This window comes from Vulpes vulpes, chromosome 3 (assembly GCF_048418805.1).
Source record: "Vulpes vulpes isolate BD-2025 chromosome 3, VulVul3, whole genome shotgun sequence".
Classification (NCBI taxonomy): domain Eukaryota; kingdom Metazoa; phylum Chordata; class Mammalia; order Carnivora; family Canidae; genus Vulpes; species Vulpes vulpes.
In genome coordinates, this window is record NC_132782.1 from 89,145,270 (window position 1) to 89,171,295 (window position 26,026).

The window sequence follows — 26,026 nt, forward strand, 5'->3', positions numbered from 1 at the left end:
CCCCGGGATCATGCCCTGAGCCAAAGGCAGATGCTCAACCACTAAGCGACCGAGGCATCCCATGTAATATCCAGGAAAGCTCCTGAGGCACTGTACCTCGGCTGCCTGCAGAGCCTGCACCTAGCAGGCTCCACTATCATCTCTCACCCACTCCTCACTGGCCACACTCCAGCCCTTCAGGTGTTTGGTTTCAGTTTTTCAAAACTGCTAAGCTCAGTGCCTTGCTTCCCTTCCACTGGGAAAGCTCAGCCTGCTGCTTACCACATGGCAGGCTCCTTCTCCTCCTCAAGGTCAGCTTATCACCTTAGCAACCTTCCCTGACAACCCTGCTGACAGTGACCTACAGATCCATTACTGCCTCCAGAGCACAGGTCCTGTCCAGGGGCTGGGCTGCAGTGATTTCTTCTGTCTGTGACTCATGATATCCCTCTTCCCTTCAGTCTGCATAAGCTTCAGGAGTGGCCCATCTGTCTTGTCTCTGCTGTGCAATGTTGGCACCTGCTGGGTTTGACGATGACCTGGACTGGACAGAAGGGACTGCCCACAATGGGCTAGAAACATAATCCTTATCCCCTGCATGGTCTGTCGGGTGCCTACTGTGTATTCGGCAGTAGAGAGAATGGTGGCTGCATCACAGGCACTGAGCTGCACGAGCATGTGGCCTCATGGGGACACACAAATCATTTTAGGGCACTGTGGTAAGGGAAGGGTGAGCTGAGGGCTCCGTGGAGGGGGGACAAGGGCACAGTACAGGAAGGTGCTTATGGGGTTGGCAGTATAACTCGGGAACCCTTTTTCTGTCAAACATTGGCTTAACGACCATTAATGGATAGAAAGATGATATAAGGAATTCCTGAATTCCTATCTAGAGGGTGATTTGATTTGAGATTCTTCTAACTTTAAAATTCTGTAAAATTCTGTGCCATGAAAAAAGCAGGAAAAGGAAATCAGGAGTTTGTGGTGGGGGTTATAGTTTTAAATGGGACAGCAAGGTAGGGCCTCTATGAGGTGACTCTCAACTAAAGATTCTGTTGGCAGAAGAACTTCCCGAGAGTCTCAGTTTGGGACTCTGACTTGCTTTGTGAGCCAGAGTTGAGAGGGTCTTTATTCTGGCATCTTTCCTTGTCCTTCATTCAGGTTATGGGATTCGCAGAGCCAGATGCTGACCTGCATGGAGCAGGTCAGCAGAGGGAAAGCCGCCATCCACCCTGGGCCCAGCCTGCCCGCTGAGTGCCACTGCAGCCTAGGGCTGCAGTCTGGGGCACCGCACTGCCTCCTGAGCAGCCCCCGTCTTGCCCATGAGCCTGCAGGCCGGCAGACACAGCCACAGCCTCAGATCCCAGCCTTGTGACTAATCCCAGGGCCTCCCGATTTTCCAGTTCTGCTCTTACACTTCGCACTGGTCAATTACTTGCGTTTCCGTCTGTTTTTTCCCCTCACACACTCTTCTGCCCCACCTTTTAGGCCTGGTTAATTTTTCCCATCTGAGTGTTCTCCCTGGATGACTGTCATTTTGTCCCTGGCATCTTCCTCTCTCGGCACAAGGTGAGCTTTCCCTGCAGGGATAGCAAGTGTCCTTAGTGTCTGTAACCCCTGCAGCTAATGTCACCCACCAGCCACTCTGTCCCCTCTGGGGGGCAGAGAGGGTAGGGGCTACCTGATGGACTTTGTACTGTGTCTGTCCTCATCTACTTGTTAAATAATTTAAAGTCAAAAACATGGTCTTGCTGAGAAGGAGCCTTCAGTTTCATCAAAGCTGATAAATATTTACAGTTTTGAAACTGTTTCATCTTCGAGCTAAAAAAACATAAACTGTAACCTCTTCTGATTGGAGATGTAGTAATTACATTTTAAATGTCAGTTCGTCTGATTTTGTGTATGTGCAGTTGGCCCTTGAAAAACACAAGTTTAGACTACACTGGTCCACTTACACATGGTTTTGTGGGTTTTGTCTTTATAAATACAGCACCGTACATAATTTTCCCTTCTTTATGATTTTCTTAATATTTTCTCTTTTACAGCTCGCAGTGTTGTAAGAAACAGTATGGAGTACGTAGACCATGCCAAGTATGTGTTAACTGACTATTGGTGTTCTCCCGAAGGCTTCTGGTCAGACAGTAGGTTGTTAGTAGTCAAGTTTTGGGGGAGTCAAAAGTTGATACATGAATTTTCAACTGTGCAGAGGGACGGAGGCGGCACCCCTAACCCTTGCTTTGTATGGGAGCCAACTGTGTGCATCCTGCAATCTACCTACAAATGCTGAGTAACTGTCATTGTTCACCAGCTTTATCTTTACTTAAAGGTATAGGTTTTGTGGTGGGTGCATGTCTTTTCCTGTACTTACCCACCCCACCCAACCCCCTGCATGGTACCCACATGGACTTGGAAGTTCACCAGGAGTGTCTGTGCGTTCAGCAGCTTTAGCAGTGCAGTCAAGGAAATTCAGTGAGTCTGAGCAGGAGCCTGAACTCACCCAGTTTTAGTAAATTACAGAGGTCTGAAGACTGTGCTGGTGTCTTAGCAGCTTTAAAAGAAAAAGAAAGCTAAGGAAAACACTGCCCAAATGATTTATCATAATTTTGAGGAAAAGCAGATGTGTGTCCTTAAGGAGATATTCTTACTTACTTGAAAACTAAAAATAGGTTTTTTTCATGGAATTAGAAACACGAGGATTAACTTAGTCTGCAGGTTTCTGGTGAAGAACAGTCTGAAATGTTGGTTGTGTTTAACACTTGAAAGCCTTTGGACTACCTCTTCTGTAGTGGTAGTGTGGCATTACTAGGGAGACTTTTTGGGGGGTTCCCTACAACCTCTAGGTAACTAACACTTTCTGGGCTAAATGTCAGATTTCCTTTGGTTTTATATGGAAGAAATATGTGACTTTTTACCTGATTCTTTCTGGAGTGTTTTGTTTTGTTTTTTAAGATTTATTTATTTATTTATTTGAGAGAAAGAGAAAGAGTGCAACCGGGGAGTGGGAGCAGAGGGAGAGGGAAACAGACCCTCTGAGTACGGAACCTGATGCAGGGATGGGGCTCAATCCCATGACCCTGAGATCACGACTGAGTCAGACATTCAACCAACTGAGCCCCCCCAGGCACCCCTGGAAGGTGCTTCTTAAGGAGAGACATGGATGCTTGCTGTGTTGACATCATCTGCAGAACCTGTTTGTAGGGAGCTGCTCCTTCCCGTGTGTCCTGCAGGGACATCTGAAACCAGCACAACGTCAGTGCTGGCCCAGCAGGCCCTCCATTAGGGCTGCCTGATGGAATCACATCAAGTGTTGCTCATGGGGACTCACTGTTCAGTAGAAATAATTCTCGTTTTACAGCCCTTCTTTACTGCTTTCCATCTTGTGAGTATAGGCAGTGTACTTCCACGTACATTGATTTTACTTTGAGGTTTCTTCTCTGAATTACTCTACTGGTCATTAATAAAATCGATCTGAGTAATAAGCAGCATGTGTATTCTCCAGTCCCTTTCAAAGATGCTGATGTTTTCTTCTGTCTTGGGGCTCCCTGGGCCACTGTGGATTGACCAGAGTTCTGGTGGCTTTGTTGATGTTTGTCTAACACGTGAGCAGGCCTGACACCTGCAGCTGCGCCTCCGAGCATAGTCACGGTGCCATGGGGCTGCTGTGATGGAGAGCACTGCTCTGCTGGGTGCAGAGCCAGGTCAGCAACTGTGACAAATAGGAATAGGAATGGAGACTTCCTTTCTATGTCTGACATCACTGCCTGGCCCCCAGCCTGCCACATGCCCTGCTTGGGAATGTCAGGCTGGGGCTTCCACTAGCTCTGTGTTCTTGCCCACATTCTGAACTCTTCTTGCTGTTGGAAGAGGAAGTCTCCTCACCTAATTATGGGAAAGTCTTCATTGCTTCTGGTCCTCTCTGTGTCTTGTCTGAAAGGGCCGAGCTCTGGTCTCAGTATCTTCCCTGCAGCCCTACTTCCCTGTTTGCTCTTATCACCTTCCCAGGGCCTGCTGGGCCGGGTCTGCAGGTTGGGAGTAGGTCTAACATTAGAAGACTGCTCCAAGCATAGTATGCTTTTAAATAATTATTTGTATCTTATTAATCATAAAAGCATTTGTATATTTTGGAAAGAAGCAATATACAGATGTGGGGCATTTCTTTGATTTAAACTTTGTCATGCTACAGTTTTAATTTACTTGGTACAGTAAATTAAGCTATCTCTTTGGTTGAACTTTGCCTGTAAACTGGCTTTTTATCTTGGACGTATAGGAAGGAGATAGTTTTTAGAGGAGTTTCCAGACCCATTATACAACTAAATTACTATCAAATGATGTATGAGCCAATATTAATTTATTAATCTCAATAATGATTCCTCATGTGGGATAAGGTTTCCAGTGAGAAGCAAATTGAAATGATTGATGACATTCGTTTGTATGCCGTTTGATCAGTTTGGGTATAAGATTTAGTAGTTAGTATATAAATATGTTACTTGCAGTGTTCCTCACTATAGCCTCAGCAGTAGAAAGGGTGGTTATCCTTGATTAGCAGATAAGGAACCTGAAATCCAGGCATTTATCCTCTCAGTGAGTAGACCACCTACTGTGTGCCAGGCCCCAGGAATATGGGAGTGAACAAAACAGACCAAGGACACCCCCCCCCCAAAACTCCACCAGGGGCCAACCAGTCTGGTAGAAGGAGAAAGATAATACACAAGATGCATGAGTAAACCATAGATCCATTAGCCAGCTTGTGGTAAGTGCTAAAGAGAGATATTAAGTGGAGAAGAGGTAGGACAAGTGGGCTTGGAGTGGCAGAAGGTCTCAGTCATGGATAAGGTGGCCAAGGAAGGCCTTGCTGATCTTTGAATAAAGAATCAAAGGAGCTGAGGGAATGTGTTATCTAAAGCAACCTAGGGATATCTGGAGCCAAAGCGTCTCAAACCTCAGGAACTGGAAGTACAAAGGCCCTGAGGCAGTAGCAGGGAGGCCATGTGACTATAGTGGAGCAGCCTACAGGAGACATGAGGGGGAAATGAAGTCAGAGAAACAACAAGGTCAGGTCATGTGGGACCTTCTGGGCCTTTTCTGGGCTCTTTTCTGGGCTCTGGACCTGGGCTCTTACTCTGATGAGACAGGGACTCTTAAAGAGATTGAGCAAGGAGTGCCGTGAACTGAATTTTGAAGATGGACTGGAGGGGACGCATGCAGACATGACCTGGAGAGGAACATTCCTGTAGGCATAACAGTGGCAGAAAACTGCCAAACCTGCAGCTAAGCTGTGCCGCTCTGTGTGCGGTATTAGAAATCACTGCATATTAGGTCTGCTTCTGTATTTAAAGAAGGAAGTGATGGTGTATGAGTCACAAGGAAACACATGCACAGATTCATGAAACACATAGTGAAAATCCTGGAGGCTCTCTGCTCTTTTATAAGTGCTAATTAAGCATAGATGGAGATTTTCATTCTCAAACATTGAAACTGTTACTGGTCAGGTCTGCAAAGCCAGCTACCCCAAGAGCAGGGCCTCCTTGTAGCAGTTTGGAGCTCCAGAATGCAGAAAAGGGCCCAGCTAATACTGGGGCTGGTAGGTGCTTTGACCTATGCAGCTCCTCAATGGAGCCAGGAAGCCAGTCTGCAATGTTCCAGGAACTCCCTTGGATGCATGAGTAGCTGCCTCTCCTGTTGCTCCTCTGCCCAGGTGTGAGTACCCCAAGACTTAATCCAAAAGAGTCTTAGCAGTTGAGTGGAGTCTGCCTCACACTGATGGTGGATGTATTGACATGGCCACGTGCAACATTGGTGCTATTTATGTTCTGCCATAGTAACTTTACTGTCTTTTCACTTTTCTCCAGTTAGTCCTGTAGTCAGCCTCAGACTTCCTAAAGGATAGCTTCAGAGAGAGGAATGAGAACTGTCAGGCTGGTGTGTTGTCCGGGCAATTTTTCTGCCTCTTACACTTTATCTTAATGCCTCACTATTTCAAGGATTTCTGTCTGTATAGATAAGAATTGGCATTAACTCTCCCATCAGATTCAAGGCTCTCCTGACTGGGAAACATCTAAGAACTCAGGCTAAAGGTTTTACATCTTCTTTCTGCCTTCAAGTGAGATGCTTCACTGGAAGTACTGGTGGCTGAGCTTCATTCTCTAATTGGAAGCGAGAGACTTTAGATATTCAAGCATTTTTATTAGCAGTTACTTCATGATTTGATCTATTTTTAATTAACTCACTTTTATTCATTTATTTGGTTTATTATTAATAGGACTTAGAGGGGGAAAATGCTTCTATAAAAGCTTATTTGAAGTAGAGAAGCCAAATGCCTATTGATTTTCTATTTTTCCCTGACTTTGGGTTGGCAATATATGTGTGTGTGTATGTGTACACACTCTAAATTTGCTTCATTTTTTCCTTTTTCTTTAAGATTTATGTTAGAGGACATGAGTGGAGGGAGAGGGAAAAGGAGAGAGAGAATCCCAAGCAGACTCTGTGCCCAGCACAGAGCCCAACATGGGGCTTGATCTCACTACCCCGAGATCACAACCTGAGCCAAAATCAAGAGCCAGATCCTTAACCGACTGAGCCACTCAGGCACCCCCATCAATTTGCTTCATCTTCAGTTGGTAATGATTGGGATTTCTGTTGGAGCTATGGTTTGAGGATGTGACTGGTTAAATATTATTGTAGGACAATTTTAGCAAAGCCAAACCAAATAAAAAAACAATTTTAGGAAAATGAAAAGTTACCAGCTATAAATGTGTACATGGGTACAGTGTGTCTGGAGAGCATTTCAGTAATACTTATCAAAAGCCTCAAAAATGTGTGCATACTTTTTGACCCAACAATTCCATCATGCAACTTTAAGGAATCTCTCACAGGGAGAGTAGTCAGATATGTGCAGCAGATAAGCCCATCCAGGGAGCTCCTGGCCTTGTTATCCATACTTTCCATGCTTTGGAAACAACTCAGACATTCAGCAGCAGGGGATCAGTTTAATTATAGCCCGCCCCATATGTGGGATTACTATGCAGCAGTTACAAATCCTGAAGTTTTGAAATAGTTAACGACATGGGGAAATGTTTATGATCTATTGCTAGAAATGTTGTTGAAGATTTAGAAGATGTTTATGCATACACAAAGAATTCTGTAAAGAACAAGACCAATAACATTCTGCATTAACAAGTCATTTCTAAGTAGTAATATTCATGAGGACTTAATTTTCTTCTTAATTCATTTCTATGTTTCCTCTGTTTTCTACGCTCAAAATATTTTTGCAATCAGGAAACAAATTCCAACTTAAGAAATGTTCCCATAGAGTGATTCAGTCCAACAGAAAATGTAATGTAAGCCACACACATACTTTAACCACACTAAGAAAGGTAACAAAGAAAATTAATATATTTTGATAACCCAAAATATCAAAGCATTATCATTTCAACCTGTGATCAGTATTAAAAACTAAAGGATACTTGTTTTTATTTTTCATACTAAGTTTTTGAGATCTAGTATGTATTTATAACACATCTCAATTCAGACTGGCTACTCTTCCATTGCCCAGTAGCCATGTGTGGCTAAGGACCTCTCAGTTGGACAGAGCAGCCATTGAATGTTCTAATTCTGTGCAGCTAAGGTAGTTTACATGAATAAATAATAAAGAAGTTTGAGGATAAATACTAAATATCATTCCAAAGGGGAAAAAAATCCCATAAACGCTACAAACAGGTAACAAAGCTTAATGTGCTAATTCAGTGTTTTCAAAAGTCAGGATCCTTTTTACTCTTTGTTTGGAGATTAAAGTATGATCTGAACTCACTAAATTTTCTCTAATTTAGCCAGGCATAAGCATATCCCATACTTGTAGATTTTAATTGCTATTTAAAAAAAAAAATCTTCTAGAGAATACCAGAAATGTGAGGTCCTCAAAGGTTAACTCAGATCTGGCTGTAGTCTCAGGCCTGCTGTCAGCAGTTGAAAGACAAATGGCGGACAGACCACTTCTCCCCTTTCTTTGTACCTTCACTTGCCTGATAAATCCACAGAGGTGGAGAATATAAATAAAAACACCAGCTTTAGAATCACAGAATTGCACTTAACTGGCTATGTGATTGAGCTTCAGTTTGTCTCATCTGTAAAATGGGCACAGTGCTGCTCACCTTGCAGTATTATAAAGCAGAAATGAACTAATGGATGTTAAGCACTTACCACAGTACTGTTCACGTGGCAAGTACTGTTGTGTGAGCAATGGTAATGTGTTACTGTAGCATCCCTGACACAGCCTTTGGATTGCTGAAAGAGCATGAATTTTGTACATGTCTGCATCTGCTCGTTGGACACCCTGATCAGAATTTGAAGGGTTTGTGGAAAGATAGCATTTTTGTGACCTCTGTGCAGTTGTTTCCCACAATAAGCCAAGGCCCCAAGCTGGATCAGGCTGGAAGCAGTGGCAGTTATTCAGGGACTGGCTTCTGATGTGCATGTCACACATCTGACCTTTGGACAAGTCAAAAAGTGGTCTTTCCAAAGTGCATGTTAACTGCTTGTCCTGATTAGTGTCTACATGGTAGAAAATATCATGAGATGCATTACCAGACCTTACCTTGCTGTCCAAGATGTCCCTGACAGATTGGCCAGGATTGTGTTCCCTCAAATGCAGTCTGGTGGCACTATTCCCAAAGGACAGGGATGTCACGATTTTCTCACACCACCTCCCTCAACCTCTTTCCACTCTGTTATCCGTCCTTCCCCAAACCCAGCTCATTACTGTTGGGAGTTCTGAGATCAGCTCAGTTCCCTAGATTTGAAGTGCTAGAGACACAAGAGAGGACCCACCCCAGAGCAGACCCTGAGAGAGTCTGTCCAGTGGCTCTCTGACTACAGTGCTCGGTAGAAAATGCACTTTACCCAGTGTGGGTGTGGGTGTGGATGCCTGGACATATACAGACACATCCATCTGTGTATATATCTCTCCCTGTGTATACAGATCTTGCTTTAAAACAGATTTTTTTTAAGTAGGCTCCACACCCAAAATGGAGCCCCATGCCTGAACTTATGACCATGAGATCGAGACTTGAGCTGAGAGTCGGGTGCTCAACCCACTGAGCCACCCAAGTGCCCCAAAACAGAATTTCTATGAAACACTTGTGGTAACTATTTACAAGTCACTCAAATATTTACCATTACGTTCTGTTTCATTTTTTAAAAACTCAAAACATTATTTCACTGTGTGGATCCTGACTTGAATCTTGAAAACACTGAATGAGTGTATTAAAGCTGTGTTACCTATTTGTAGTGTTTATGGGATTTCCCCCCTGGGAATGATAGTATTTATTCTCAAATTTCTTTATTATTTACTGTACTTTGGCAGGAAGGCTTCATTCCGCCTTGTACCAGTATTTGTCTTTATAACCTTTAATGGATGTTTAGTCCAAGGAGATTCCGGGGCTTAGAGCCTGCCACTTGAAAGGGAATAGGAAAAGTTGCTCTCTGCGAGGCTCCGAGAGGTGACTCTAGAAGTCTGCAGTCTGCTGGCTCTTGAGTTCTGACATTCAGCATGGATTTTCACATTCCATTTGGGGAGATCTGAGGAATTCTGAACTCATGTGGAATTCCTTGTTTATTTATTTATTTTTTAGCTTTTAGGAGCACCAGTCTTTCCAGGGTCCCCAGAAAAAGCTCATGACAACAGTTTGCTTCTCCCGCACACTTCCTAAACCCAGAGTTTTCCTTACAGTTCTGTTTCCTGGAAGTGTGGCTGCTGTCCCATGAAATTTAATTTGTCTTAAACTTATCCAAATCTCCGGAGCCCCTCCGGAGCCAGACCGTCCTGTGGACCCACCTCACTCATTTCGGGAGAGCTGGCTGATGGTCTGGTCGTGCACTCTCTCCACTGCCCCCTCACCTCCCACCCCTGATGACTTCTTTCTCTTGCTGTCAGCTCACATCTCCTGTGGGGAGGCCTGCTGCCTGTTCCCTGCCACACCTGCATGGCTCCCTCCCACTGCTGATTGTGCAGGCAGCTGTTCCTTCCCAGACCCTGTGATCGATCATTGATTATTCGCTGCTCCTGCAGAGTAAACTCCCCACTTCTCTGCCCCCTGGCTTTGGCCTGCTCCTCCCACCGATGGTGCTGTTCCCAACCATCCCACCACCTTTCTCCTGCCTCTAATTGTGGCGTTCCTCTCTGGCCTGCGCATCCAGTGCTCTGTGCTGCTGCTGTGTCCTGGAAGCTCTCAGGGCAGGCGACGTGTTTACCATCTTTTTGCCCCCGACCTCCATCTTCCCTGGCACTTGTCCTTGCATGAGGGACGTCTCCATGTACAATTCCAGAGCAGAGCAATAGCCTGTCCTGTCAGTGTCTTTGTTCCCAAAAGCTGGGGGTAGGGGGAGGGGGGACAGGAGAGGGCAGGGGACCCGGCCAGAGGGCTGCTGCCTCTGTCCTGTAGTGGCACTCTGAGGATCAGACGGTCTGCTTGCTGTTTCCTTTTCTCACTTTTTCTCTGCCCTCTCAATTAGAAGCTCTCATCCACTTGAGCTTCAGAGACAAACGAAGAGGAGCCATCTGCCTTTGCTTGCTGGACTCATTAACTTAAAGAAATGTATCCTGTTTACATTTCTGGCAGCATTTCTTTTATTTGGACGGTGGCCAAAGGCAAACAACTTGGCCCTAGTGGGTTTAAAAAAATAATAATAATATATTTTTAAAAAGAACTTTCCAAGTAGATATGCTATTATCTGATTGGGTGAACATTCTAGACCTTCACATGTTCTTCATGTCACTGTTTCATTCTGTAGAAAAAGCTAATTTGATCCACTAGCATTTTAGATCTATCTTGGCGTTAGTATTTACTGTGGGAAGATTTTAGTAAGGAATGACTGAGAAGATTTGGTTTGATTAGGCGCTAAACTAACAACATTTATTTTGAAATGAGATAACAGGATTTGCAAGTTTTGGTCTCCGTCCAGTGAAACTGAAAACCCCCCAAATCTACATCCCCAGCAGACAGGGAATCTATTCTTTGACAAAAAGTTTAAAATGCTGGATTTATAAGTTGTCTTAAAAATGTACTCTTTGAACAGTTTCAAGTGTTACATAGTATCAAGATGAGGTCACCAAACTGCTTAAGACTTATCTGTTCACCTTTGGATAACTGAATAAAATGTATGGTTCTCAAAAAATTAATACTTCCATAACATTGTTACTGAAAGAACAGCTCTCCTTAAAGCTATCAATGAGACAAGCAAGTTGTCTTCTGCCTTAATTCTTTTCTTCTTTTTCTTCTGAGTGTATATGGATTTTCTGGGCTTTACATTTCAGGAAATAGGTCTATTCTTACAAAAGAAAGAGGCAAGGTGTTTTATTATTGTAGTACATCCGCTGTACAGTAGTATCTTTCTTTCAAGACATTAGCAGCTCTATATAATGATGGTGACATAAGCAGCTCTATATAATGATAATGAGAGCCATCAGTTCTGCTAAAGTACAATAAATAGAAATTCTCCAAAGATTTTATGCTCTCTTGAAAAAGGAAGAAAAAGAAGGCTCCAATTTTAGGCAAATGTCCCAAAGTAGAAACCTCTCCTTTATCTCAGTTTTGGGTATTCAGAACAAAGTTGGCAGAGAGTAGTTTTTCACTAGGATAAATTTTAAAAGGCAAGAGGGACCTCTTTTTTCTTGTTGCTTTTTCCCCTCTAAATGAAGAGACTAAGATATAGAAAACAGACCGTAGCTAACTGGCATAAAGTTCATCAGCAGTTTTGTCATTTCCCTGGGTTTTTAAAAAGAGAAATAAGGAGCCTTTTCTTGGTGTTTGTGTGAAGTTAATTTGGACCAGTTCCAGGCTTGCCTGGGTGGCAGTGTACAGTGGGAACACAGGCTGCTTTTGGATGGACCAGGGTTTTCTAAGCCAAACCTGTGTTCACCCCAATAATTAGGGAAGGCCTGGTTTGTGCCGTTTTGAAAGCAGTCTTGGAAACGATCACTCAGGCTTCTAAGTCCATTTTGATTCCCGGCCTTCATCTCAGGCATATAAAAATGAAACTCCCCAGGGAGCAGAGGTTCCGTTTCCCTTCTGAGTGAAGATGTGCTACTTGTGAAGCTGAACTATTTTAATGTGTAAAAAGAGCACTGAAGTGATACCTGGTGTGTCAGACCGAATTTGCTGTGTGTGATTTGTGCGCGTTGGACCATCAGGAATGTAGGTGGGTTGGTTACCAGACTTGGGGCTGGGGGTGGGGGTGGGCCGAGGTTCCGGCCCAGCACTTTTGCCAGTCAAGGGGGGCCTCATGTGCCAGGATGGTGGGGAGCTTTGTCTGATTTACATGAAGGTGCTGTGACCTGTAAGACAAGAGTCTTACTGGAGAGATCTCTTCTACCTTCTCTGTATGCAGACATTTTTCTGTTGTGCAGAATGTGGAGAATATGAAACATCTTTGTTTTCTTGGGTTCTTGAAGCTTTTCAGTATTGTCCTTTTGGGCAGATGGGAGTTTGGTGTGACGTTGTCAGAAAAAGTAAGGAGATGGGAAGGACCCAGAGACAGGATTGGGGTGGTTGGGACCCAGAGGGAGGAGAGCTGAGGATTTATTCAAGTCCTCTTTCCCCACTGGGTGGGTTCTAATCCACTGTTGCCACTTGTTGACGTGAACCTGCTCTTCAAAAGCTCACTTTGAGACCCATGAAATCGGAACATTTATTGTCATGGCTGCTTGTTAACTTTTTTTTTTTTAACTTTTTATTTTGAAATGATTATAGGTTCTCAGGAACTTGCAAAGATAACAGGGAGGGGTATCACACGGTTTCCCCCAGTGGTTACATCTTATAGAACTGCAGTGCAAGTGTACCACCAGAAAATTGACACACTGGTGTCTGTGTGTATGTGTGTGTGTGTGTGTGTGTGTGTGTGAGAGAGAGAGAGAGAGAGAGAGAGAGAGAGAATGAGATTCTGTGACATGCTTTCTCCTGTGAGGGTCTGTGTAACCAGCCCATCTCAGCTCCCTCACCTCCAGGATCCTCCAGCTACCCTGGCACAAGTCACCCGCCCTCCTGCTTCCTCTACCATCCCCAGTCCCTAGCAGCTGCTCATTTGTGTTCTGTCTTTATAACTTTGTCACTTCAAGAATACTCTATAAATGGAATCACGTAGACCTTTTGAGATTGCCTTTTCTTACTCTGCATAATTTTCTTTTTTTTTTATGGTGAAAAAATTTATATTTAGATTTATAGCCGGCTGGACTCAGTTTAGATGATCCTAATTTTGTTGGCAACATCCAAAGCATCATAGTCAGGAGCCAGTCAAACGTAGGCTTTCTTCTCTCCATCAGGCCTGATCAAGGTGTTGACCTTGGCCACAACAATGTCATAAAGCTTCTTCACAGTCTGTTTGATCTGGTGCTTATTGGCCTTGACATCCACAATGAACACAAGTGTGTTGTTGTTTTCTATTTTCTTCATGGCTGACTCAGTAGTTAAGGGGAACTTGATGATGGCATAGTGATCAAGCTTGTTTCTCCTGGGGGCGCTCTTTCGAGGATATTTGGGCTGCCTTCAGAGACGCAGGGTCTTGGGTCGTCGGAATGTAGGTGACGTGTGGATCTTCTTTTTTTTTGTGACTGTGCATGCCTTTCCACACCGCTTTCTTAGCTTTCAAAGCCTTTGCTTTGGCTTTGGCTTTGGGAGGGGCAGGGGCTTCCTTCTTCACCTTCGGCGCCATCTTCGTGAAAGGGCTCTGCATAATTTTCTTGTGATCCATCCAGGTTGTTGCATGAATCAAGTGTTCGTTTCCTCTTACTGCCAAGTCCCATTCCATGGTGCAGAGGCTCTCACGGTATGTGACCATTTCTCTTTTTAAGGACTTTAGTGTTCTCCAATAAAAAAAATAAAAAATAAATTAAAAAAAAAAGGACTTTAGGGTTGTTTCTAGTTCTGGGCTGTTAGGAATAAAGCTACTCTGGACATTCTTGCACAGGTTTTTGTGAGGGCATACATTTCCATTTCTCTGGGTTCATTTCCCAGGAGTGAGATGGCTGGAGTATGATAAGTATATGTTTAATTTTTTAAGAAACTGGAAAATGGGGATGCCTGGGTGGCTCAGCAGTTGAGCGCCTGCCTTCAGCTGAGAGCGTGATCCTGGGGTCCAGGATCAAGTCCCGCATCAGGCTCCTTGCAGCGAGCTTGCTTCTCCCTCTGCCTGTGCCTCTGCCTCTCTCTCTGTGTCTCTTGTGAATAAATAAATAAAATCTTAAAAAAAAAAAAAAAAGGAAAAACTGGAAAATGCTTTTCCAGAGTGGCAGTGCCATCTCACACCCCCACCAGCAATCTCTGTATCCTCACCACCATCTGGTGTCATCATTCATTTTGTTTGTGTTAGCTGTTTTATAGTGTGTAACAGGGGTGTGGGGGTTGCATGGGTGGTTCAGTTGGTGAAGCATCTGCCTTGGGCTCAGGTCATGATCCCAGGGTCCTGGGATCCAGCCCCATGTCCAAGCCTACTTCTCCCTCTCCCCCTGCTCCTGCTCTGTCTTCTCTCTGAAATAAAATCTTAAAAAAAAATGAAAATAGGCTCAGGTTTTTTTTCTCTCTTTCTCTCTCATCTTTATACCTTCTATTTCTTTTCCTTACCATACTGGCTAGCACTACCAGTACATACTGATTGGCACTGCTAAACGTGGGCATCCTTGTCTTGTTCCAATTTTAGAGGAAGGGAATCACACCTTCACCATCAGTTACAGCAGTAGCTGTAGGTTTTGTCAGCGTTCGTGAAGTTAAGGAAGTTTCTCCTGCATTCTTAGTTCTTGAGCCTTCTTATCATGAATGGGTGTTAATTTTCTTAATTCATAGGTCTTTCTCTCCAGCTGGATTCCAGGTTTCTGGAGATCAGACTCTGCTTCATAAACGTGTTGTTATCCGCCATGCCTAGCTAGGTGCTTTACCCTGAGTAAGCCTCAAACATGTGGGTCAGTAGAAATGGGTCTGGATCCTGATGGCACACGAGTGTGGGCTATAAGGAGGGAACTCACAGGAACGCCTCTCACCAGCAGTCCTGGTCTGCTGGGAAAGATGGAAAAGGAAAGATGGCAGCTACTCTCCCTGGTCCCCATTACCATTCAGCACAGTGGTTCAAGGCAGAAATGGGAGGTGTAGGCACCAAACCACCGCTACAGCAGAGATACAAGGAAGGCAGAACTGATGAATCTGCCCTGACTCGAGTGTTGGAAGTAAAACTTTTTAGGGTAACTGCCAACTACAAACCACTGAGGTGTACACTTTAAATGGGGGAATTGTGTTATGTGACTTATATCCAATAAAGCAGTTATTTTTATTTTTTCGAAGCAAGTGCCAGGTGGGCAGTTAGATCCTGTGTTCTCTGCACCAGGGTCTGAGTTACTGCTCCAATTGTGCTGGGCCTGCCACACAACCCTGAGTCCAAGAAGGCTTTAACGCATAGGCCAGGCCCCCTGCCATTCTTTGCTGGGTACAGTGTTCACTGGGTCCTCTCAGAACTCAGAAACTGCTTGGATACAGTATTGCTAATTGGGAAACACTACCCTAAGAATGATGAACTGGACCTGCTTCCCGATGGGGCTGTTGTCCCCAAGACCATATCTCCTGCGGCCTGGACACCTCGGCTCCTATATTTGAGGCAGTTTCTCCATCCCTTTGGCCCATCTGTGAGATAAAGGAAGGGCCAGAAATACATTAACAGTGAGCAAGTAAGCAAAATAATGAAAACGGTTTCGCATCATCACTAGCAGTGGTGGTATTAAATCTAGGATGTACCCCCCCAACCCCAAAGCTGTTTTGGGGATGTGAGGGGAGGCTGCTCAGCTGGTGGTTCATTTTTGTTTTGTCCCATCTCCATATTGCTGGTCACCTATCTGTGTCTCTCCACTTGCTTTTAGCTGGAACAGGCAGTTGTGTCCTCCTGATGTCAAGGAGCTGCCAGATGTCAGCGAGTGAAGACCTGGGCACCTTGATGAAACGAACCAAAAGACAGGTTCTGGTTCCCAAGCTGGGAGTTTCCTGCTTGATGACAGTCGATGCCCGTGCTGAGATTCTCTGTTGTGAGGTCGTCTTGGAAGCACAATTAAGCCCTTTCTGTCTCTTTTATCTCATAGGGTTCAAGGGTTCTTGTCGATGCCCGAGACAAGCTTGGCATTCCATGGCAGTATTCAGAAAATGAGAAGCACGGCATGTTCCTCCTGGCCTTTGAGAACAAAGCGGGGCTGCCGGTGGAACCCGCCACCTTCCAGCTCTACGTCCCCGCTCTGAGCGCTCTCTGGAGGGACTCCGGCATCAGGGAGGCTTTCAGCCGGAGGAGTGAGTTCCAGCTGGTGAGTGAGCCATGCCTGGGCGGCACGAGTGTGTTCTATGTGGCTGATGTTAACCTTTAGTAGAAGTTCCTTGAAGACTGTCCGAGCACAGGCAAGCTGCAGTTTGCTGTAAATCCTAATGTTCAACAAAAAACATGTAAGGGAGGCAAATCAAGCTATCTTTAAATGGTTCAAGAGGGGCAGCATGAATTCAGGCTGGCTGAGTCAATGTTTTGTTCAAGGAGTACAGAAGACTCTTAAAATACTAAAATGTGGTGTAGCTTACGAAGCTCAAAGTGTTTAAGGCTTGTTCATAGCCTGGTTCTCCTTAGAACCACTTTCCAGCTTGTACTGTGTGGCTCCTTGGGAGCTAATCTCAACATTCCCAGTTGTTCTTTTCATATTCTTTCCTTCCATTTTAAAGTCTGACAGTTTTGAAATGCCTGGTTGTCTCTGTCATTTAGTTTCATAGAAGATATGCCTGTTTGCATTTTGTTTTTTTCCTAGCTATCCTTCATTCTCTGTAGACCAAGTAAGTATCTGTTTGCCCTATCACTGGCACAGCTGTGCCTGTCCCTGCCCATCCACAACCCCCACACCCATCCCTGCCCACACCCCAGGGCTCCAAGCACCTGGGACTCTCACACCCTCTGCCCCTGGGAGCTGGGACCCCGAGTTTGGAGCCATCAGCCCTCTCCTTTCTTGAGAGTTTTGCCATAATATGTACTTTAAAAGTTTTCTCTATTCTCAAACGTTATATAAATGGTTTCATACTGTATATATGCTTCTGCAACCCACAGTTCTGTGTTGCTGGCATGGCTGTGGTTGATTCATTTCCACTGCAGCCCTCCTTTCTACCGTTGGAATAAATCAGGATCCATCCATTCTCTCCTAGGTGTGCGGTGGCCTTTGTTATGTGTATGTCCTGAGACACGTGTGCAGGGGTTTCTTTGGGACATGTCCCATATGAGCAGGATTGCCCGGTCATTGGGCACGTTGACCTCCAAATAGACAAGTTATGTCCGATCATTTTCCAGAGTGGCCATAGCAGTCTTGCCTCTCCCAGCAGCAGAAGAGATTCTCTGTTCCTCTCTCATCCTTGCTGATATTGAGTATTATTTATCCAACTTTAGAAATTGTAATAGTATCTCCTTCGGTTTAATTGAAATTTCCCTGATAATGTTTTTTGGCTACATGTGTTTTCTGGGCCATGCCTATTCATGCTTTTGCCAGCTTTTTCTAACGAGTGATTTGTATTTCTCTCACTTTCTGGAGAGGTCATGCAGGCAGTCTGCATGGTCATTTTTTCCATACAGTTTCCATATGCTCTTGACCCTGTCTCCCCTGAGGCTGTCAATGCTGGGAGATAGGTGCTGTGCTGTACTGTGAATGGAGCTACAGACCTTACTCTAATTCCACCATCCTCCCACAGGGTACTTAGCTATGTGCCAGGCTCTGGCTCCGGTCCCCATGCTGCGTTAGTGGTCATGCTCCTTATTCTCTGGTCACTGACAGTCCCGCGTCTTTTCCTGGTTTTTGTGACCTCAACACTTAAAGAGCACTGGTCACATATTTTGTGGAGTGTCACTATTTGGTTTGTCTGGTATTTCCTCATCATTAGAATAAGATGATGCATTTTTTTGGCAAGAAAAACACAGAAGTGATGGTGTGCTTCATTTCAGAGGTTCAGTTCCTGGTGACATGAGCCTGCAGCACTCAGGGAAGGCTGTGCTTGCCAGGTTTCTCTGCTGTAAAGTTACTCTCCTTCTTGTTACTATTAAATATTTGGGGGGATACTTTGAGACAATGCAGTTACCCTGTTTCCCCTCAAGCTTTGGCCCATTCCTATTAATGTCCATTGGTGGATCTTACAGGTGATATTTCATAACCCTTTCTCATTTCACTTTCTTTTTCAAGTTAACTTTAAAAATGCAGGTAGAAGAGTCAAAAGAACTGGAGGGTGTTGTTGTCATGGGAAGGAAATCTTAATCTTCTAAGGGACAGGAATATCAGAAACAACCAGGGAAAACAACCTCTAAGTATGAATTTGGGATTCAGGTCTTTTTCCCTATAAACTGATATGTTTTGGGAAAGAAGGCAGAAATCGCTACAACCATTTGAGAGTTTACTGAAGGAGCAAGTATAAACATCCAGAGCGGATTATTTACAACTCCTGTTGAATAAGCGCTCCGTCTGGGGGACGTGTGGTAGGGCGGTTTTGCCAGACTTCTGTCTGCCGTGTTATGTTGTGTGCAGCATCCTCAAGCAGAAGGGGCCTCCCTGCTGAGTAAGTCAAGGCTATGTCTTCTGAGTGATCACCATGAGGTACTTGGGCCTCAGAAGTCATTCTGCTTGTTTCTCCATTCATTCACTCACACAGCATTTAATGGAGCACCTCCTATATGCTGGATACTGTGTAATATGCTGAGGATACAGCAGTGATGAGACCAGCCATGTGCCTGTCCTCAAGAGCCTTTAATCTAGACCTCACTTCGCATGGGGTTCAGCTAAGAGGCTGCCATAATATGAGTATTGGCCTGTTTCTGTCTTGTGCCCTCCACCAGCTGGGATCTCTGAGGACACGGTACCTGGGGGGGTATACCGTTCCAGGAAGCTAAGTGTTTTGCAGGACTATCCTAATGGGCAGCGTTGACAGTGGGTTTGGTTCATCGAGTAGTAGGTATATGGGTGCTTATTGCCATACTTTGTACTTTTCTATGTGTTTGCTTTTATTTTTAAAAATTAGAGCATTTTCGTAAAATAGGCAGACAATAGGCCTTCACAGTCTTCACTGCCGAGGTGTACGGTCCAGCCCGTGAGGAGTGTGAGCATCGTCATGCAGCATGATCAGCCCTCCCCTCCCCCGTCTGCAGCTCAACCCTGGTCTCTCTTCTCTGTGGATCTTTTTCGTCGTGTCAAAACCTTTCCAGGGTGATGCTTCACCAACTTGTTTTTAGTTTTTTCTCTCCTCCCTGGGTGACAAGCTGAGAGATCCAGCTCTGAGAATTGCTGTCGGCCAGGTGTTGGATTTTTTCCTGTTCCCTCTGCCCTCTGGGTTTTACTTGCCATTCCAGGCAGAGGCAGAAACAAAAAGGAGAAGAAGAAAGGCCGAGTCTGGTGACTGCCTTGTGAGGGCCCTTTTTCCTTGGTGGAGAGTTGAATGGGTGTGTGGGGAGGGGATTCTCCTGCTCCAGAGGGGGTCTTGCCCTTATGTGCGCGCTGATGTCGACTGCCATTTCATACACAGAGTTTGATACAACCTCTGCAGCTCAGGAAAAAGAAAGATAACTGTAGTATTTTAGGCCTTATCTTTCAAAATGCATTTACGTAAGACCTAGCAAGACACTAAGCCTAGAGGTTTTTCTCATAGGTGTAACAAACACAAATATTATCTACTTTTATAGCCTTTTTCTAATAAAAGAGAATTTTGGAGTTTTAAATGTTCCTGGCAAATTAAGAACTAGTTAATGTGCTTGTAATACAGAATATGGATAATATTTCCACAATTTGCTTTCTGTTATACTTTTTGAATTTACGGTCTTGTTCATCAGAAGGGTACTCCTACCCTGAAAGGGACTGTGGGTTTGCACATCAGAGCCTTCCTCGCTGAGCGTGGGCAGGTGGACTTTCAGTGCCTTCTGCATGCCAGGCACTATGCAGAAGTCAAGTCCCATTTATTCTGAAAACTGGTAAGACAGACACTTTTGCAAACAAGTAATAGCAGGAAAATGTGCCAAGAAATATAACTGGGGAATAGACAGGCTACATAAGGCATAAAGGGAGAAAGTAGGCCATTCCGCCTAGGCAGGTAGGGGCCGGAGGTGACGTTTTGGAGGAGTTTTGTAAAGATTAGGTAAAATGAACCGTTGGGGACAGTCGGGAGCGAGGCAGCAGAGGGAACATAGCAGAAGTGGTGCGGGGCCTCGGGGGCTCCAGGGACTGTCCTGTGCCTTCCCTGGCTCTGCCCCCATCTCTGTGCTCAGCCTGTGCGGCTCTGGCTTCCCCTGGGCTTGTGAGGTGGTGGCAGCAGAATGAGGTCTCACCAGCGTGGCCACTACAGGAGCCAGGAGGAGACTGGGCATGGTGGCCAGGGAAGAACCACACAGGGATTGGTTCAGCCTGGGTTCACTCGACCCTGTTCCTCATTGTGGACAAGGGGCAGGCCTCACAGCAGTGAGGATCACAGCTACAGCACCTTCACTGTGGCCACACAGGCCACGTGGAGCAGCGCAGAGTCACCTGTAGGCAGCAGAGCCATTGAGGTGTTCAAAGCAGATGACCGATCTGTTTGCATGGTGAGAGAGTGAGAACTTGAACCAGCACAGAGTGGGTGATACACAGACTCACCGCTTCCAATTTAGCGCTACGCAGGGGAGGGGGAGGGTGTCCTTTTGCACAACTCTTTGCTTGTTATATCGTTAATTTTCATCTTCATTGTTGGACTCCCCCAGCCCCCCAAACACGCAGGGTGAGCCGTGAGAAAAATCACTGGATGCTGAACTCTCTGGATAAATTAGACTGTTTTTGCTTTTCACCACATGCTTTTGAGATTGTGGCTGGTCAGCTACATTGATGACTTGGTGCTACTCTAGGCCAGGTGAACCTTTTTCCTGCTGGGAGGACTGGACAACAATCCTGGGGGTTTGGTGCCTCCTGTTGGACTCCTCACATGACTTCCCACTGTCTGACTGTGGCCCAGCATTTGTGCAGATGCACTGCACACACAGGATTTGTGCAGATGCACTGCACACACAGTTATCCTGGATTGTGAATCACTTTTTACATCCTTTCTGTTCTTATTTCCAAGTGGCAGGGCATTGTGCTTTCTTGAGGATGTCTTCTCTTGCTGTGGAAGATGGGACCAAAGGCTCAGTTCAGAGGAGCACATTTATGTTGACTGCACAGGATTTCTTGATTTCTGGAAATCAAACGATTCTGCTTATTACACAGAATGATTTTTGTTTTCTGTCCCATTTGAAGGAATCAAGTCCCTGTAATTACCAGAGGTTGCTGGGAAAGAGGCTGGGTGTTTAGGCTGAATTCTAGATGCAGAGGAAGGTCGTTCATCACGATTATGTATGTGGATGCTTCCTCCTTAGAATTCACTGAGTGTGACGTTTTCAGAGGGAAATTATCCTATGGCTTAGGGAGTAGCGTGCTGACTATAAAAAGAGTCGCTGGAATTGCCAGCCTAGCGCCTGACATAAAATCCACATGTGTCAGATTCAGATTTTGTGGCGCCTGGGGCTTCAGAGTTACTCTGGGTTGATTGCATAGCTCTGCTAGGCAGGGTCTGTGTTGGCTTTGCTTGGTTGCCTACTCCTCCTGCCCCCCGACGCCAGTGGATGTGCTTTTTAAGGGCTGTAAGATCATGGTTTACGAGTTCTCAGGCTTGGAATGCCTCTCTCTATCTCTCTCTCCCTCTCTCTCTCTCTCCCTCTCTTTAAGATTTTATTCATTTATTCATGAGAGAGAGAGGGGCAGGGACACAGGCAGAGGGTGAAGCAGGCTCCAAGCAAGGAGCCCGCCGTGGGACTTGATCCTGGGTCTCCAGGATCATGCCCTGGGCTGAAGGCAGGCACCAAACCGCTGAGCCACCCAGGGATCCCCTTGGAATGCCTCTTTATAAAACTCCAGGATAAAGTAGTGCCCCAAATTCCCCTTAGCATTCCTGAAACAGACATTGGTTGGGCCGGGTGATAGTTCCATCATTTTAGTATAGAATGAACCAGTCCCTTTTCAAAAAAGCTGGATGCTACAGGTTCGTGGACCTGGGCTCACTTAGTAAACCTTTGAGATGTTAGAGAGGGATGCTAAGCTGAAAATGAGGCAATTTGTAGCTACAGTAACTTTTTGTAGCTTTCTCTGAGGGTATGTGAAACAAAGGGACTGACACACCCAGCCCCATCCTTCTAGGAACAAGTGTATTCCATGATGGCTTGGCTGTTGCTTTCAGCCACATAGGAACAGTCCCCTGGTAGCTGGTGGATTAGAAATGAGACGGGAGGTAGCAGCATGCCTGACAGGTGGCAGGTTATGTCCACGTGCTGTGTGGGGAGAACATAGGCATTTCCACTGTGTCTTGAAGGCCCTGTGGCTGGTCTCACCAAGTTTCTGCCTGCCTGAGTTCTAGCCAGGCACCTTCCATTCACTGGATTTCGTAACTCTCTCCCCTTCTCTCTGCTATCAAGATACCCTACTGTCATGACTTGTTTAAATGCTATAATCAGAGGTTTTAAGCTAGAGGAAGACAGGAAACCCCAGCAGGTACAGTGAGTGCAGTTTCTTGTAGTGCAGTTTGGGGCATTTCAGAGAATCTTTCTGCTTTCCAACGGTACTGGTCTCCTGCTGTTTGTAGCAGCTGGTAAGTGTTCTACGTGTCTGCTACTGCTGCAATATTTGGTTGCACGTGGCAGAAAAACCGAAATGGGAGGGACCATATTTTTCTGGGACAGCCAGTCCGGTGATGGGAGGGTGGGCCTCCGTCCAGGTCCTTCCCAGTGTCCTTCTGTGGACCCCTTTCCTATACTCGTGCCCTCACCAGACAGCAGGAGGAGGGTGCAGAGGAGTGTCCCACCCTCTTCCTTTCAGGGCCACTTCCTGCAAGTCCCACATCCTTGGAGCCTGAGTCTCGTCACCACGCCTATGGAGGAGGCTGCTGCCTGTGGGCCCTGCTGACTGGTGTTGCTGAGGCAGAGGCCCAGTGTGGCCCAGGGTGGCAGCCAGCAGCCTCTGCCAGAGTTCTTTTTGCCTCTAAGGTGATTGGGGGCAGGGTTAGTGCTTAGTGTGAGGTCTCCGAGTGATATTAACTCTCCTGTGTTGAGGACCAAGACAGTCATAATAGCACGTAATGTAATACCCTGAAGTACCATCTCTGGGCCAGTAGGGATGCCTCGAGACTGTGCTTTCTGTCTTCTGTGGAAGACATTCTATGGAGTTCATTCCTTTAGCAGATATTTGTGGCACAGCCTCCCTGCATCCTGGGGAAATAGCAGCAAACAAACAGCATATGGAGCTGACTGTCTGATAAGAGGAGACAGTCAATAAATTTGTAGGCACGTGTGTGTGTGTGCCCAAGTGCACGTATGGTGTCTATTAGAGGAAAACCCGAGGGAACTGAGGTCGTGTGTGGAGAGAGGGGCCTACTTGGGTAAATAGGGCATCACAGGGTGGGGGTTCTTTAGCATAGCTTCAGTTCTTCTGACATTTGTGTCTCCTTCTGCTATGGTAATCTAGAGTGTAGCCTTGGGACTCTGTTCTGACTCTTGCTCTTAAAATTACTGGACATATCTGCCCCAGCCCATCCTGCTCCACATAGGCTAATCCTGACCTGTGTTGAGAACCTGGGCCGTCAGCACAAACCCACAAGTGGAAGTGACATACAGAGCATGGCACAGGCACCTGGGCCATATTGTTGCAGCCTCTGTATCTGTCCTGGGGCTCTCTGGGAGCCCAAACTCCTGTAGCTTCCCTGAGTGACATTTGAGAAAGCCCTGAGGGTGGGAGAGCAGGCCTCATAGGTGTCAAGGGGAAGAGGGAAGTGTCCTAGCTGGTAGAGTGACCAGTGCAAAGGCTATGGGTTGGGGTCAAGCTTGGTGTTCAGAGCCCAGTGAGCAGGTAGGGTAAGAGGGGATGAGTTCCCAGAGCAGAGGGACTTCTGGGGGGCTTTGAGGGGTTACTGGAAGGGCATGGGCTTTGGGCAGAGATGTGGTGTGGTGTGGTTTGATTTACATTTTAACAGGGTTGTTTTGGCAACTGTTTTGATAATAGAAGCAGGGAGGCCTGTTTGAAGACTTTTGCAATAATCTAGGTGACAGGATGGTGGCTCAGATCAGCACGATCATGGTGGAGGTGATGAGAAGTGGTTAGGTCTGTATGTCTTAGAACTGGAGAGGAATTTGGAGGTCCTCTGTTCTCACTGCCCACCCAGCTTAGGGACCCCTCCAAGTCAGCCCTGTGGCTGATACTGAGCCCAGTATTTTATTTTATATTCTAAATTGAGAACACTGTTGCAGAGTCCGTTTCTCTTTGCAAGTGACTCCCAGGCCTCCTACCCCTGGAGCAGCCCCTGGAACCAATGGCAGTAAACCCCGTGGTCATGGTGTCGGTGTCCAAATGCGTCCTGCCATCCGTGCTCTGCCAGGGTCACCATGTCAAACCTCATGTCCCCTCTCTGTGAAGGACAGTCACCCTTCATTTGCTTCAGGTTTCAAGACAAACCATGCCAGGAGGGTGTTGAGCAGCTCAGACACCCACACACACCCAGGTAAAGCGTCAGCCCCCCCCCCCCCGCCCCGTGCTGCCAGGGAGCAGAGGGGGTTCCCAGATGTTGGGTTAGTGACCTGGGCTTTAATTAGTGAGCCCTGAGGTCAACAGGCAGTTCCTCCTCATACTCAACCATGTGCACCTTCTCAGGCCTCCCATCCCCTCTGCTGTCCTGTTTTTATTCTCCAGCCACACTGACTTTATTCTTCCTTATGTTTTACCAGCTGATAAGTGGAAAAGTTCCATGATTATTAGTTCTTTCCTTAAGTTTATTAGCCATTTATAGTTCTTCTTTTGTGAGTTGCCAGTGATACCCTTTACTTCCTTTTTTTTTTTTTTTTCTTTTCAGGAACAAGTTTCTGTTGTCATGCTAATCTATTACCAGGTGCTCATTGTTCCTAACACTTTTTTTTTTTTAACTTTGTATTTTGAAATAATCATAAATTCACAGGAAATTGCAAAGATAGCCCAGAGAGGTCCCTGCATCCTTTAGCCATTTCCTCTCATAGGTCAGTCTCACATGACTCCAATATAATAAGAAAACCGAGAAATTGGGATCAGTGTGTGCATGTGTGTGTATGGTTCCAGGTCACATGTGAACATCCCTGGAGTCAGGACTCCATCACCCCAGACCTACCAGTGCTGATCCTTCATAGTCTCACACCACCGTTCCTCCCACCCTTTGCTCCTGGCAACCACTGATTTGTTCTCCATCCCTAAAATTTATCAGATTGCATGAATGGAATCATATAATGTGTGACCTTCTGAGGCTGACATTTGTCTCCATGTATCAATAGCTTGCCTGTTTCTGTCTAAGTAGTACTCCCTGGTATGGAGGTGCCATGGTTTGTCTGTCTCACTACATAGGTAGCTAAATATGCAGATACGATACAGATGTATATACATATATACGAAAAAAGGCATCAAGTTTTTTTTACCTTAAAAGAATAGCTCAGAAATGTTAGGAATTAGTGAATAATTTCTAGAGAAAATAGAGTTCTATTTCAGGACTACAAGACTAGAGATTACTTTTTTTAGTTTCAGTTTGATACCGTGTGTGTGTGTGTGTGTGTGTGTGTGTGTGTGTGTGTGTGTGTTTAACCTTTCAAGCGAAGTTAACTTTCACAATGTGATTTGTAGGGGAAAACTCAGCCTTCTTAAAACTAACTGTTCATATCAGAGGGACTTGAAATTCTCTAACTAAATCTTCCTGTTTGATACCAAGATGGTTTGAGGCCTGGCCTAGAAGTTGAAGAAATTTGCCTGCCACGACACAGCTAATGAACGGTCTGGCCAGGATTACGATTCAGGGAACCCCGAGTGGGCCAAGCCTTTGAAGGCTCGCCTGGGTGGGGGGTGGGGAGCATGCTGAGCTGTCCTCTGGCTGGGGAGGCATGCTGAGCTCTCCACTGGGTGGCTCTTGCTTCAGGACACAGAAGCAGGAAGCAGAGCTGTGCTATTCTTGGATCGGGGGCCGGTGAGAAA

General features: G+C 45.7%; 1 protein-coding gene across 2 annotated transcripts in view; it reads left to right on the plus strand.

The window, feature by feature from the left end:
- Nucleotides 1–26,026, plus strand: part of GNA12 (G protein subunit alpha 12) — a 107,562-nt gene that overhangs the window by 29,599 nt on the left and 51,937 nt on the right. For both annotated transcript variants that reach the window (XM_072753260.1, XM_026011410.2), the window contains exon 2: nt 16,082–16,297. In XM_072753260.1, coding sequence (XP_072609361.1) covers nt 16,082–16,297 — 216 coding nt within the window. The remainder of the gene's footprint in view (nt 1–16,081; nt 16,298–26,026) is intronic.